The sequence below is a fragment of the Vigna unguiculata genome, chromosome 4 (assembly GCF_037176805.1).
Source record: "Vigna unguiculata cultivar grain cowpea cultivar isolate G323 ecotype 2 chromosome 4, ASM3717680v1, whole genome shotgun sequence".
Classification (NCBI taxonomy): Eukaryota; Viridiplantae; Streptophyta; class Magnoliopsida; order Fabales; family Fabaceae; genus Vigna; species Vigna unguiculata.
In genome coordinates, this window is record NC_140795.1 from 3,816,139 (window position 1) to 3,829,787 (window position 13,649).

At 31.8% G+C, this 13,649-nt stretch overlaps 2 protein-coding genes across 8 annotated transcripts; one reads left to right on the forward strand and one right to left on the reverse strand.

Annotated features, from left to right (window-relative positions):
• The first annotated feature begins 1,292 nt into the window (after nucleotides 1-1,292).
• LOC146886655 (putative cyclic nucleotide-gated ion channel 20, chloroplastic) lies at nucleotides 1,293-8,636 on the forward strand. Of its 3 annotated transcripts, XM_085672519.1 has the most exons (14): nucleotides 1,293-1,560; nucleotides 3,277-3,355; nucleotides 3,941-4,391; nucleotides 4,753-4,950; nucleotides 5,075-5,173; nucleotides 5,314-5,451; nucleotides 5,546-5,794; nucleotides 6,316-6,582; nucleotides 6,682-6,827; nucleotides 6,921-6,998; nucleotides 7,252-7,381; nucleotides 7,713-7,962; nucleotides 8,079-8,241; nucleotides 8,337-8,636. In XM_085672519.1, the coding sequence occupies exons 3-14, from the start codon at nucleotides 3,957-3,959 to the stop codon at nucleotides 8,455-8,457; spliced, it is 2,274 nt and encodes a 757-aa protein (XP_085528645.1). In that variant the 5' UTR covers nucleotides 1,293-1,560; nucleotides 3,277-3,355; nucleotides 3,941-3,956; the 3' UTR covers nucleotides 8,458-8,636. The 3 variants fall into 3 exon arrangements, with proteins under 3 accessions (XP_085528645.1, XP_085528646.1, XP_085528647.1); XM_085672520.1 differs by lacking the exon at nucleotides 3,277-3,355; XM_085672521.1 differs by lacking the exons at nucleotides 1,293-1,560; nucleotides 3,277-3,355 and having other exon boundaries at nucleotides 4,117-4,391; nucleotides 4,767-4,950.
• On the reverse strand, nucleotides 6,076-12,431 carry LOC114181882 (uncharacterized). Of its 5 annotated transcripts, XR_014994553.1 has the most exons (6): nucleotides 10,525-12,430; nucleotides 10,348-10,389; nucleotides 9,952-10,232; nucleotides 9,718-9,801; nucleotides 7,690-7,950; nucleotides 6,076-6,661 (listed from the first exon to the last, which is right to left on the reverse strand). XR_014994553.1 is itself a non-coding variant. In XM_085672522.1 (1 exon), exon 1 carries the CDS (start codon nucleotides 12,175-12,177, stop codon nucleotides 10,537-10,539), a length of 1,641 nt encoding a protein of 546 aa, XP_085528648.1. In that variant the 5' UTR covers nucleotides 12,178-12,431; the 3' UTR covers nucleotides 10,334-10,536. The 5 variants fall into 5 exon arrangements, 1 of the variants encoding a protein (XP_085528648.1); XR_014994552.1 differs by having other exon boundaries at nucleotides 10,348-12,431; XR_014994554.1 differs by having other exon boundaries at nucleotides 9,718-9,833; nucleotides 10,348-12,431.
• Between the last annotated feature and the right edge of the window lie 1,218 nt (nucleotides 12,432-13,649).

Consider the following 13,649-nt stretch of genomic DNA (forward strand, 5'->3'; position numbering starts at 1 on the left):
TCTTATTTAATAAGTATTTCTCATACTAATGTAATTTTCAACCTTTCTAATCAGCCATAAATATTGTGTTCGAGAATATTCGCCTCAAATAAATACTTTGGCTCGTAATGTTTTAAGATCCAATTAACTAATTCGCCAAAATTAAAGAAAATAACTAGTTTAGTTAATATTATTAATCAGTTTTGTAAAAAAATATGTTGTCTTTCTGAAATTGCCTTTGATAATATCGATGAAACATTGTATTATTACTTTTTAACATTGTTTTCTATAACCATATATACAAAAATTTCTCAGATTTCGTATTCTTATTTATTCTTAGTTATATTTTAAAAATAAGAAACATAACAATATATAAAGAAAGTATAATATTTTATAACTAATTATATTTTAAATTAAAAAATAAAAATAAATCAGTCAAATACTAAAAGTGACTATTATAAAATCATTTTTTTATATAACCATTTTATTAATATATTTTTCTTAATATATTTTTCTTAAAGTTATTCATTCTCTTAGAAATTTACTTGTATGTTTTACTGATTATTCATTTTTAAAATTGTGGTTGTGGTGGTGTTATTCATTAAGAATATAACTTTTTTAATAAGTTAATATTGTATTTGTCTTAAAAACTAAAATGACACTTCTTTTAAAATTTATGTGTTTATGAGGTGTATTAAATATTTTCTTTGATCAGACCTTATTAATACTTCATGCATCAAAATATTATATTAACAAAGTAAATGAATAATCGATTAAAACATTAAAAATCTTAAGAAATTACACAACATCATTTCCTATTGTAGTATAATTTTTTTCCCAAAAATTAATAATAGTAATAATAATAATAAATATGTCTCCTTTTAAAATAATTATATCAATGTTAAATACAGTATTTTTTTTATTGAAGCAGAGAAATTGATTAATTTAAAAAAGAATTAAGAACAAAAAAATTCATTAAAAATCGGGAATATTAGCTGCTTCATAATTTTTTAAAAAAAATACTAAAATTGTAATAACTTTAGAACAGAGAAGATAACATATTTATTGAATCCAAAAAAATATTAATGGATTTTTTAATCATTCATAAAACCTAAAATATTAATTAACTTCTTATTTCATGTACCAAAAGCTTACACGTGCATTAAAAATAAAAATGATAAGTCTTTACCCCAAAGTCAGAGAGTAATTAAAAAGTAGTGTATCTAATTACCTTTCATTTTTCCTTAGCATTTAATTTCGCCATAAAGAGTTTTTCGCTTCTTTTCAAAATTTCTTACTGCATTCCTTACACAGAAAGCAAGTACTGCTGATTAACCTTTTCTTCTTCATTCTGCTTTTTTTTTTTTTTCCTTTGACTTCACAACTTAGAATAGAAGCATTTGGAACACAACACAAAGGTACGAGGAACGCGTTTTTCTGTATACACAGAAAGAATCTGCAACTGTTAGTGAAGTTTCCACACACCCCTTTTGCTTTTTCATGACATTTTAAACACAGATTTGAAGTTTTGGAAGTGAAAAGAAAAAAGTTGAGGAAGAACTCTCTTAGGCCTTTGTGAAGGTAACAATTTGAATATTTGCATTTCAACATTCCCATGTTTTTCTTTTCAATATTTGTGTGTGTAGAATGTTGGGTCTCTGAATCTTTGTCTTTGGTCGTTGCTTTTTGTTTTGCCATTATTTTTAATTTGATGTTATTTAAACCCAGCGAGTATTTAAAATATGGTAAAATATGTTTTTGGTCTTTAATTTTAATTTTAAGTGAAAATTGTAATTAGTTCTCTTCGAAATATTGGCCTAATTTAGTTTTTCAACTTTAAAAATATTTGGATCAAGTCTTTTTAACCAATTTTTTTAACTTTATTTAACGTGTTTTAAACGTAATTTATGAGAGCATTTGAGTTGGTTATCCCGCTTGACACATCTCCACTTTAAAGGTAGCTAAAAAATTATCTTGAAACACGTTTGAAACGTCAAATAAACTTAACAAAATTTTGTTAAAAGAACTAAATCCAAATCCTTCTAGAGTTGGAGGACTAAATCGAACCAAAATTTCTAAAAGGGATTAATTCCAATTTTTAACTAAAGCTAAAGGATCAAAATCGTATTTAACCCTTTAAAATATGCTAATTGAATCATAAGAGAAGTTCATGATCATGTTTCCCTGATTCACCTTGTCATACTGAAGATGCCTTGAACCTGAACCTGTTTGTATAATAGCACGAATGTATTTACATAAAAAAATAACATGATTATATATATATATATATATATATATATATATATTATTCTATATATATAGTTGAATGCTTTTGAATTATATTATTAACAATATATAATGTTATACTAAGTTGAGTTAACTTATCATGTTTCACATACTGTTGGTCTTGATTGAGTTGAATTGATGTTTGAATAAATAATCTGATCAAACATTTTTTTATTTATTTTGAATTGCCACAAAGGCTCTTCCATAAACATCCCTATCTACCATGAATTAAAATGTTTAAAAATAAAATAAGGAAAGCATTTTCTGTTTAGTTGTTTTATTTGGTTTATGGTCTCTGTATGTTGTGACTGGTGGTATTTGTTTTTAATACCATTTCTTTATTTGGGTTACTTTCTTTTTTTAACTGTTATTTCAAAATTACTTCTCATTAAATAGGATTAGTATATCAATGGTTTTTTCTTGATTAATTTTAAAATATATTAAGTACTCTTCATACTCCAAAAAATAAATAGCCTGAGCAACCATGAATAGATGTTTAAAAAGGAAATGAAATTGATTAGCACAAGGGATCATCATAATTAATACTAAAAGATGTATAAAAATGTGTCATTTTTATTTTAAGGAAAAAAGATTAAAAAGAGACATTTTTTTTAAATTACAAAGATCATATCTAACATATGTATTAAAAACGAAACAGTTATTTTGAAGAGTAAAACCAATATTCTTCTATTTACAGAAATAGAAACATATTCAAATCTAGAAACTTTTATTTGAAGGATCAAGTTTAAATGAGAGAAAAATCCATAAGCATTAAAAACACTTGAAAAATCCATAAACATTAAAAAAACTTGAAAAATCCAAATCCATGCTAGCTATTATCTATAACTCACTAGCTTTGTTGCAGTTTCGTTGATAACTAAGTGACATCCAACAAAGATGTTTTCTTGCTCCGTCCTTGCATTACAACTCAACTCACTTTGTTGCATTATAAGTCATGAACTTGTTCATATTTACACACATTAACCTCTCCATTTTTTCCATAATCACAAGCTCACAAGAACACATCCTTTAACTTCAATGGCAAAAACATAGTTGGTGGACTTTTCACTGGGAATTTCTCTTCAGTCAGGTCTTAATTACTCTCTGTGTTTCTTTTCTCTGTTGTTTTTCTTAGTTATTCCTGTTCATTCATGCATATATCCAGAATATTCCAATATCTAAAGTTATAGATAGACTAAGAAAGATTTTAAGTAAAATTATTGAAGTAGTACACCAGAATTCAAGGAAGTTTCCCAAAGTACTGGCTTTCGACAAAACACAATGGCATCGTTTCATTCATGCATATGTGAACAACTCCATCTAGTTTGAAAATGTTTTGAGCATTGCTGTGTTAATCTTTCTTTATAAAAACTTGTAGAAGAGAAAAATAACAGAAAAAGTTTAGGTGTATTAATCTTTCTCACGTATATGATACTCAATTTGCATATTTCTACTGGATGTAGAACTTTTTTACTTACACCTGTTACTTCAACAATTTCTTAATTGTTTGTTGTGAATTATGATATTCCTTGACATGCATTGTTCCATATGGTATAATCTTTGACTTTTCATACAGCACTGGTTATATAGTAATATTGGTTGTTTATGGTTTACTTTCTCCCCTTTCAAGTCAGCTTACATTGAAGTGTTTGATTTTAAAACTGATATGGTGCAGAAATCAACAACGAAACATGGCTAATTTTGAACAAACTGGGGAGCCTAGTTCATGCGAAACACATGCACAACATAATGGACATTCTAGGTTTGTAAAGGTTGTATCAAGGACAAGAAGTGCATCAATTTCTGTTCCTGTGATCTCCATGGAGCCATATGAGAGAGAAATTAGTCTTGTGGGTCATACTACTACCAATGGAACTGAAAATCCTTTGAATCACACTATAGTTGTGGAAGGAAACAAAGTAGTGGAGAGCAAGACAGAAAAATTTTGTAATCTCAGTGAGAAAGATGAAAATCATTGCAATAACAACTATGATAGAAAGAATGAACACTTTGTGAGGTCTAGGCTACTGGGAACATGTAATGATCCTTATTGTACTACTTGTCCAACTTACTTCAAGGCCTCTATGCAAAGACTTCCAAATGCTTCTTCTGTGTTTGATCCTCAGGTAATAAACTACTACTACCTTTGTTTAGAAATCATGGACTTTCATATTTTCAAGTTCATTGTAATACATTGTGTATGATAAGAGAAAATTTTCATGTAATTTGGAAAGTACAAGGATGTTTTTTAAACAAATTTGTTATTGTCTGTATCCACCAATGAGTCAATGCATGCATTGTCGATTGACAATTTTCAGTTGTCTGCTTGTTTGTTCAACACTCACTGAATGTCACTATGACAAACTTTACTCTATCAAAATTCTTGATCTTACTGTGTGAACTTTTCTATTTTCTTTTGTATCAAAATTCTTGATCTTACTCTATCTAAATGAAGCTTGTTTTCATTCATGCTTTCAATGCTTACAGTTTCACTTCCGCAGTGCTCTTTATGGGGATGCCAAGGGTTTTGGGAGAAAGATTCTCTCTTTCTGCTCTTCATGTGTTCCTGGAGTTATGAATCCTCACTCAAAAGTTGTACAACAATGGAACAAGCTTTTGGCCATTTTTTGCATGGGAGCAATTTTTGTGGATCCGTTATTTTTGTTTTTAATCTATGCACAGAAGGTATGATTATTTTCCTTTCATTTAATTGAAAAAATCATATATGTTATATAATGAGTAGTACTGACATTTTCATGTTACTGTGTTTTTCAAATTTACTTTACATTTTCCCATTCATTGTACGCAGGATGATAAATGTATAGCTATCGACTGGGGCACCAGAAAAATACTTGTTTTTCTTAGAACATTGAATGATACTGTGTATTTCTTGAACATTCTTCTCCAGGTGATTTCTCTCTGACTAAACTACCTTCCCAAAAAGTGTGCTACTGCATATGGTCCATAGTTTAATTTTATAAAATTTTTGTGCTTTTTCATAATTTAAAGCTTAATAATAATAATAACTATCAAGTTTTCTCTTTGCAGTTTAGGCTGGCCTATGTTTCTCCAGAGTCAAGGGTGGTTGGTGCTGGAGATTTAGTTGATCATCCCAAGAAAATTGCACTTCATTACCTGAAGGGTTATTTTCTTTTTGACTTGTTTGTTGTATTTCCTCTTCCTCAGGTAAAAAAGTGTTTTAATTATGTGAAAAAATTAATCAAATATGGTGTTTACTAAATGCTCATAAAAAATCCTTGCCATAATGAAATATGTGCAGATAATGATATTTTTTGTCCTACCAACCCGCTTGGGGGCATCAGGAGCAAACTATGCAAAGAATCTTCTTCGTGCAGCGATCCTTGTGCAGTATGTTCCCAGATTATTCAGGATCCTGCCTCTGCTAATTGGACAATCTGCAACAGGATTTATATTCGAGTCAGCTTGGGCAAATTTCATCATTAATCTTCTCATTTTCATGCTTGCTAGCCATATTGTTGGTTCTTGCTGGTATCTCTTTGGTCTGCAGGTGAGTCAAACAACATTTGAAGTTTATTTGTTTGTTTTGAAAACATAATTTAGTTTTTCTCTTTTAACTTGTTTCCTTGACTTCTCCACTCTTACTTCAAACCACTACTACAGTTTCCTTAAGCTCTCAACACAAAATTCACCAAACAAGTCTTATGATATTTTTATTCTGCTAAATGTTCTTCAAAAGCAGAAAAAACAATAATGAATTTCTTCCTCGCCGAATTTCATTATTTGTACCCTCACTGTATAAAAAACAAAAGAAATACTACTGGATTCACATGAATGAATCTGATTTCAAGTGATATTGCACACAGTACAGGCAAAATGAAGTGTTACTGTCTTATCAGTATGATATCAGTATATGCTATAAAGTTTAATCCTTCCAATTAATTTATTGATATTGATTTTAAAATTCAACTACCATATATAGTCTTGGATTCTTTAAAGAGGAGTGGTCCATTAGAATCAGGAATCTGGTGTTATCTTACTGTCTCTTTTTGTATATCTTCCTTATCATAGAGGGTTAATCAATGCTTGCGAGATGCCTGCGGAAAGTCTCATATTGATAGATGCATGACAGTGATTGATTGTGGAAGACGAGGTTATATCAGAAACAACTATTCTGACCAAGCATCAGCTCTATGGAACAACAACACAGATGCCATTGCTTGTTTGAATTCCTCACCCGGTGGTTTCCCATATGGAATCTATCTCAATGTTGTACCTCTCACCACGGAAATTAGTTTGACTAACAAATATATTTATTCCCTTTTTTGGGGGTTCCAGGTATGCATCTCATTGGTAATTGTAGTATAATACCTGCATGATGTTTACCGCAGCAAATTTGAAGTCTTGCCAATTGTACCTGCATGATGTTTAATGCAGCAAATTAGTACTCTCGCTGGTAGTTTAACCCCAAGCAGGTTTTGGGGAGAGGTCCTTTTTACAATGGCCATTATAGGATTGGGACTCTTGCTTTTTGCAGTTCTTATTGGAAACATACATAACTTTCTTCAAGGTCTTGGAAGAAGGTACACACATAACTTATCTTCTTCTACGTGTTACTTTTTCTAGTGTTGTTTTATACAATGCATTTGATATATTTCCTTACATATCACTTGCAGAAGGCTAGAAATGCAACTCAGAGGCCGCGATGTTGAGCAATGGATGAAACATCGTCGTTTACCAGAAGATCTAAGAAAGTACAAAATTTTCCAATTTATTTAACAAATTATATTAATATACCTTGCGAGGAAGTAAATATATATATATATATATATATATATATATATATATATATATATATATACACACATAAGTTTACATTTGAATAGATAATAGATAATAGATAATGATTAGCTTATGCATATAATTTTGTATCTTTATTTAGCCTGTCACCGGAAATTTAGGACCACAATTAATATATAAGTGATAGATATTATGTTTCTTGTGCAGGAAAGTACGAAGGGCGGAACGATATAATTGGGCTGCAACAAAAGGAGTGAATGAGGAAATGATTCTGGAGAATTTGCCAGAAGATCTCCAGAGAGACATAAGACGTCATCTCTTCAAATTTGTTAAGAAAGTATGTACTACAGTACTTGTGCCACAATAATTTTATTATAGTAACACCATTATCATGATTGCTATGAGAATAATTGTGGTTAACATATTGGATGAAGTTCAAAGTCAAAGCCACACAAAGTCTCAGTTAAAGTTCTATAGCCCTTGGGTCTTTTCTCTCTATGAATAAACTAGAAATGAAGGATGGAACTTAAATTTAAAATCCATTTTGAAGGCAAAGAGTCATGTATCTTCATGGTCAAACCAACACTATACACAAGATCCAAATTATATTAGACTCTTTTCCTTTATATCAATTTGTATGCATACCTGAGGATTCAAAGTGTTGGTAGGTCCGAATTTTCACTCTGATGGATGAACCTATCTTGGATGCCGTCTGTGAGAGACTGAGACAGAAGACATACATAAAAGGAAGTATAATTTTGAACCAAGGTTGTCTAGTTGAGAAGATGGTCTTTATTGTGCGCGGAAAATTGGAAAGCATCGGAGAAGATGGAGTTGGAGTTCCCTTGTCTGAAGGAGATGCTTGTGGTGAAGAACTTCTGACATGGTATCTTGAACATTCTTCTTCTGTAAGCACAGGTATATGCTTATACTTGGTATAATGGCAACATGCTTGTTAACCACACTTAACTAGGAAATGAGCAAAAACACTAAATGAGAAACAACACAAGTAATCAACATTTTTTCACTAGCAGATGGTAAGAAAGTAAGGCTTCCAGGGCAGAGGTGGCTTAGCAACAGGACAGTAAAGTGCCTAACAAATGTTGAGGCATTTTCAATTCGAGCAGAGGATCTTGAAGAAGTCACAAGCCGGTTCATGAGATTCTTGCGGAATCTTCGGGTTCAAGGATCTCTAAGGTAATTTATTTCCTGGTTTTGGGATTTTCACAAGTTTCAGATTTTCACTAAATTCGTGGTTCTGTCAATGATCATTTGATCTTTTGTCATGCCAGGTATGAATCACCTTACTGGCGATCCTTGGCAGCAACTCGAATTCAGGTGGCATGGAGATACAGGAAGAAACGTAGAAGTCATTCTATGACCTCACGATTAGATCAATCAATGAGCTTATAGAATATTCACCATGCTTCCTACTGTTAACTCCATCCGAACATGGCAATTTTCCGAGAAATTTATGTCTTTTTTGTTAGACTTTTTTCAAATTTTCTCTTCTGTTAATATTTTTGTTAACCATGATACCTTTTATTACTTGATAATATTTTGGTAAATAAATGTTATAAATTAAAAAGATATTTTTTTCTTGTGACTACTACCACAATAATAAGATAAATTATACAAACTACTATTTTCTCTCCACAAAACTAGGTCTCAATAATTTAAATACATTGGTAGTTTTGAAAAAACAATGCAATGAGGTAATAAATTTAATATTATTAACTAAAATAACCAACTTCTTTTAATAATCTTGAATAAGTGTCCTATTTATATATGGGCAGAGACTCTATTATATACAATTTTTCCTTTCAAAAGTAAATAATGACCAAATGCAAGCAAATGATTTAGCAGTGCTTTGCTGGAATGTTTAAATCGAATATTGAATTTAGAATCAATGAAATAAAATAATAGTAACTCTTACGAAAGAGAGAAATAAAATTGGTAAACAAGATTCCATATAATATAGTGAAATTGGCAGGCAGCCATTATGCCTTCAAATGCTAACCTACCCCTTTGACTATTATCCTTCATTGACCCTACATTAAAAAGTTATACAAATCTGAAACACTAAGAAATGAAGCATTCCAAGTAATCATGTTCATTTCAGTGGTTGATATTTAAATACAATGTGCAGCGACTGAAAATTTCTTGAAACCAGATGAAGCAGAACAATGGTACATTGAGTAAAAACAATAATGAAGCAAAATCACAAAAAACATGACCATGAATATCATCACAATTAGAAAATGAACTTAATAACATACATGACTTTCAATGAAAATAAAGTGATAATGAACCCAATACACAGTCCATCTTGTTATGTTAAACTAGAATAGCTCCTAGTAATCATTTGAAGAAGAAATTTCTCGGCCGTATCATTCTCATCTTTGGCAAAAACACAATCCTTAATCGACTATACACTATGTCATGGGATATTTACAAAGTGATTATATTCAAAGCATCAACCTAAAGTATTGATTCCAAATCATTAAAAAATTGGCAATAACAATGTAACGAGAAGAACAAAGAAGTTTACAAGTAATTATACAGTTTATAGTCAAATGTTAATTATAGGTACACAAGCAAGTCTGGAGAATCCTAAAATGGATGCTTTTAAACTTTCATTCATCAAAAAACCATCTAAGCGCTCACACGTACCAACGTATAATTCAGCAGGAAACCCCTCACATTTAATTGTGTCCATGGACTCTAATGACAGCATTCTGACAAAACTTGATTCCACTGTGGCATTTCACCAAACAGGAAATGGACAGCTGATATGAATAAGAATTTTATAATAATAAAAATAGTCGCAGCTCTCTTGTTAAGGAGATCCACAAACAAAAATTAGTAAAATTGAAGAAAACCAAATAATCAAGGACCAAAACAAACCTGAATGATGGGAACCACGACCTTCAAAGAAGATGAAGGTATGAGCATTCCAAAAATGATGTCATGAGCCAGTGAAGATAAAGCTACAAATATGAACTGATTGTAGAGAAGATAGAGGTTTGAGTTCAAGGTTACTACAGCAGGCACAGTGAAGATGGATTCATGGAGAAAAGGCAAAAGTTGAGGTTGGGTTTCGTTTTAAGAAGAAAAGACAAGGAGTTCTAAAAATGTCCATTATATCAGTGTAATTCTCAATGCTTCATTTTGGTTAAAAGAAACACCTGGTTAAAAGACACAAAGAAGAGAAAATTAGTAAACAAATTTTCAATTTCACATCTAACCTTGCATTGAATATATAAATTCAGTCCTCAACTATCATGCCTTTTAAATGCTAACCTTCAATCCTTGACCCTTTATTCATTAGCAAATCCTGCATATCTGAAAATCAAAGAGATGAAGTATTCCATACCAAATAATCATAACAGATTCAGCTTGGTTTGATATCTGAAGCTCTAATATCATAAAATCGCCATTAAACTTCAAAATAACTTTAGGCAAAAGAACGGATCTCACCTAGTTTAAATCCTACAATAAGCCTCTAGCAATCATTTCACGAAGAAGTTTCTCAGCCATATCATTTTTATTTTCTTCAAAGAGATGACAAATAACAGTTTCATAAGTTACAGCATCAGGGTTGTAACCACTTTCTTCCATTTCTGACAGCATGGCCAAAGCTTCATCAAACAAGCCCCAATTACAAAGTCCATTGATCATAACATTATATGTCCTCACACTTAGTTGATATCCTTTAATCAAAAGATTCTGGAAAATCTCTCGTGCTTTCTTAAGTCTTCCAACTTTGCAAAATCCATCCATAAGTATTGTGTATGTATACTCAGTGGGCTGAAGTCCACTGTCTTTAATTTTGTTGAATAGTTCAATTGCCCTATCTATATCATGGTTTTTGCACAAAGCATGTAACAAACAATTGTAGGTGACTACATCAACATGTTGACCATTATCATGTATCTCATCAATAAGCTTCCAAACATAAGATAGTTTTCCTGATTTGCACAAACCATCAATAAGAGAATTATAAGTCACTGTATTTGGAACAATATTTTTCTGATGCATTTCTTCAAACATATTGACCGCCTCATCCACCATCTTATTCTTACATAATCCATTAATCACGATGTTGTAGCTCCGAACATCTGGAATCACTCCCCTTAAAGTCATAGTGTTAAATACATCTTTGGCCCTCTTCACATCCTTGACTAAATAATACCCATCCATTAAAGAATTATAGGTAATAACATTAGGTTTTACACCCGCTTTCACCATCACAGCCAACACATGTTTAGCTTGTTCCACCTTTCCTTCCTTAAAGAAGGCATCAACCAATATATTAAAGGTATACACATCCGGGCTGATGTTTTTCAGTACCATTTGACTAAACAAATCAATGGCTTCCTGCAATTGATCCACAATACAGAAACCATACATCAAAGCAGTGTAAGTGATGACATTGGGAGAAACTCCCTTCACAACCATCTCAGAGTATAAATCATTAGCCTCAGCAACAAGTTTATCTTTGCATAGGCTATCAATGATTGAGCTGTACATTACCACATTAGGCCTGACCAATCGTCCTTCAATATTTCTCAGCAACTGCACAGCAGCCCTGGTTTCTCCACTCTTGCATAACCCATTGATTAAGGTTCCATAGCTAACTTGATCCAACCGAACTCCCTGAGCTACCACATTGTCATGAAAGATCAGTGCTTTCTTGACCTCACCACTGATGCAGAGACCATTGATGAGTGTGTTGAAGGTTACGGTATTAGGGTGATGACCCATCTTGAGAATTCTGCCGAACACAGAGAAAGCAGAGGCCATTTGACGGAGGTGGCAGAAGCAATTGATGAGGATGGTTAAAGTGCAAATGGTGGGAATAATTCCACTGGATTCTAACTGCTTAGAGAGGGAAATGACTGTAGGGTAGTGATTGATCCTCATAAGTGATCCTAGAATGCGATTGAACTGAATGATGGGTGGTGGTTGATGCATCTGAAGCATGCCATTGAACAAGGTAACGGCGTCTTGGGGATTGTGAAAGGATGAGGGGTGAGATTGTGAATGGAAGTGATGAAAAAGAAGAAAAGGAGGAAAATTGTGAATAGAAAGAGGGCAAGAAAGAGAAAGGGGAAGCTTTAACCTTAGCATTTGATTGTAAGAAACGAAAGGAGAAAAGATTAGACAGAAAGAAAGAATAGAAGTCACAAATTAGGGCTAGTGAAGGTTTTACTCCTAGTTTCTCTCACTCAAATGGAAAAGTTTGTCTCTTGATATTTTGGTTTTCAACTAGAATCTGAACTCTCCCAACATAAAAGCAAACATACACTTAGCTGAAACAGAGGAGAAGATAATGGAAACAACAGGATAATGTAGTGACTGTGTGCCACATCTCAAAGTTAAGACTAGTTTGTTGATTTAACTTTCAAAAAGCTGCAATGGCATTTTTAATAAAATTGAGCTTTAACACCTAATTCTTAACATAAAACTTTTTACATAATCTCAATTTGATTTTCACATTAATTACGTGCACGAACATAATGTAAAAAAACATTATCTCGCTCAAAATCTAAATAGAATTAGTTTCCTTGTTTTTATCTTTATTGCATTATAATACACTATGAAAGGCTCCTAAAAACTCTAATCGTAAAGCATTCTATAATCAAACTTAAAATTCCAAATTTAAAACATTCTCTACACCCAACTAAACCTTTTGAGTTTTGAGCCGTAGAAGAAGAGAAAAGATTATTAATTACTTGCATCTCCATAATTATTAATTACATCCCATAATTTTTAAAACAACTTTTTTACTTTTTTATCGCATTCATGGTGATTTCTGCTTATTTGTTCAGGAAACATGCATATTTATTGAACGTGATTTTCAAAACATCATCTCTGAAATTGAATTTTCAGGATAAGATTTTAAAACATGTGAGATATTTTTAAACTTTTCAAAACATATAAAATATTCTTCGGAGTGAATTTTCGAGAACTAACTTTATCAAGATATGAGGTATTTTTTGGAATAAACTTTCGATGTTTTTTTTTTTCTCCCTTCTTTGTCGCAGGAAACGATGATCCTTGAAAGAAATCTTCCGATGTTCATTAATAATGTATTACTTTGTTTTAACAATGATTAATAATAATAATAATAATAATAATAATAATTTAAAAATAGTCCAATAAAATTTGAATAATGAAGGAAATCAAAATTAAGGAGGGTAATTAATAATATCCATAATTTTGAATTTTGTGAAATGAAATCCATGTGTTTGGGTGTTGGATTGGGCGTGGACCTTGACACGTGCCAAGTTGCAAATCTGATCCAATCTTAATCTCACCCTTATTTTCTCTGTCTTTTTCCTTACTCATTTCTCCTAAAGCCACGTGACCCCTCACGTGTCACCTTTCCATCCTCTAAGGGATCTCTCTCTACCACTCTTTCTGCCTCCTTCACGCGCCTTCTCCATCCCACCGTCCATTCCTCACCCGTTTCCGAATCAGCCACGCAACCAGCACACACGTGGCACCAAACCAACGGTTCTCCAAATATTGTTATTTTAACCTTATCCTCATTTCCCTCCCTCTTTCCTTATAAATTGGCCTCCCCTCCCTCCAATTTT

Excerpts from the sequence above, each read along its gene's own strand:
- LOC146886655 (XM_085672519.1), top strand. The coding sequence starts at position 3,957 with ATGGCTAATTTTGAACAAACTGGGGAGCCTAGTTCATGCGAAACACAT. Across the intron at positions 6,828-6,920 it reads CTTCAAGGTCTTGGAAGAAG|AAGGCTAGAAATGCAACTCA; the intron begins GTACACACATAA and ends TATCACTTGCAG. Across the intron at positions 7,963-8,078 it reads TTCTTCTTCTGTAAGCACAG|ATGGTAAGAAAGTAAGGCTT; the intron begins GTATATGCTTAT and ends TTTCACTAGCAG.
- LOC114181882 (XM_085672522.1), bottom strand. The coding sequence starts at position 12,177 with ATGCTAAGGTTAAAGCTTCCCCTTTCTCTTTCTTGCCCTCTTTCTATT.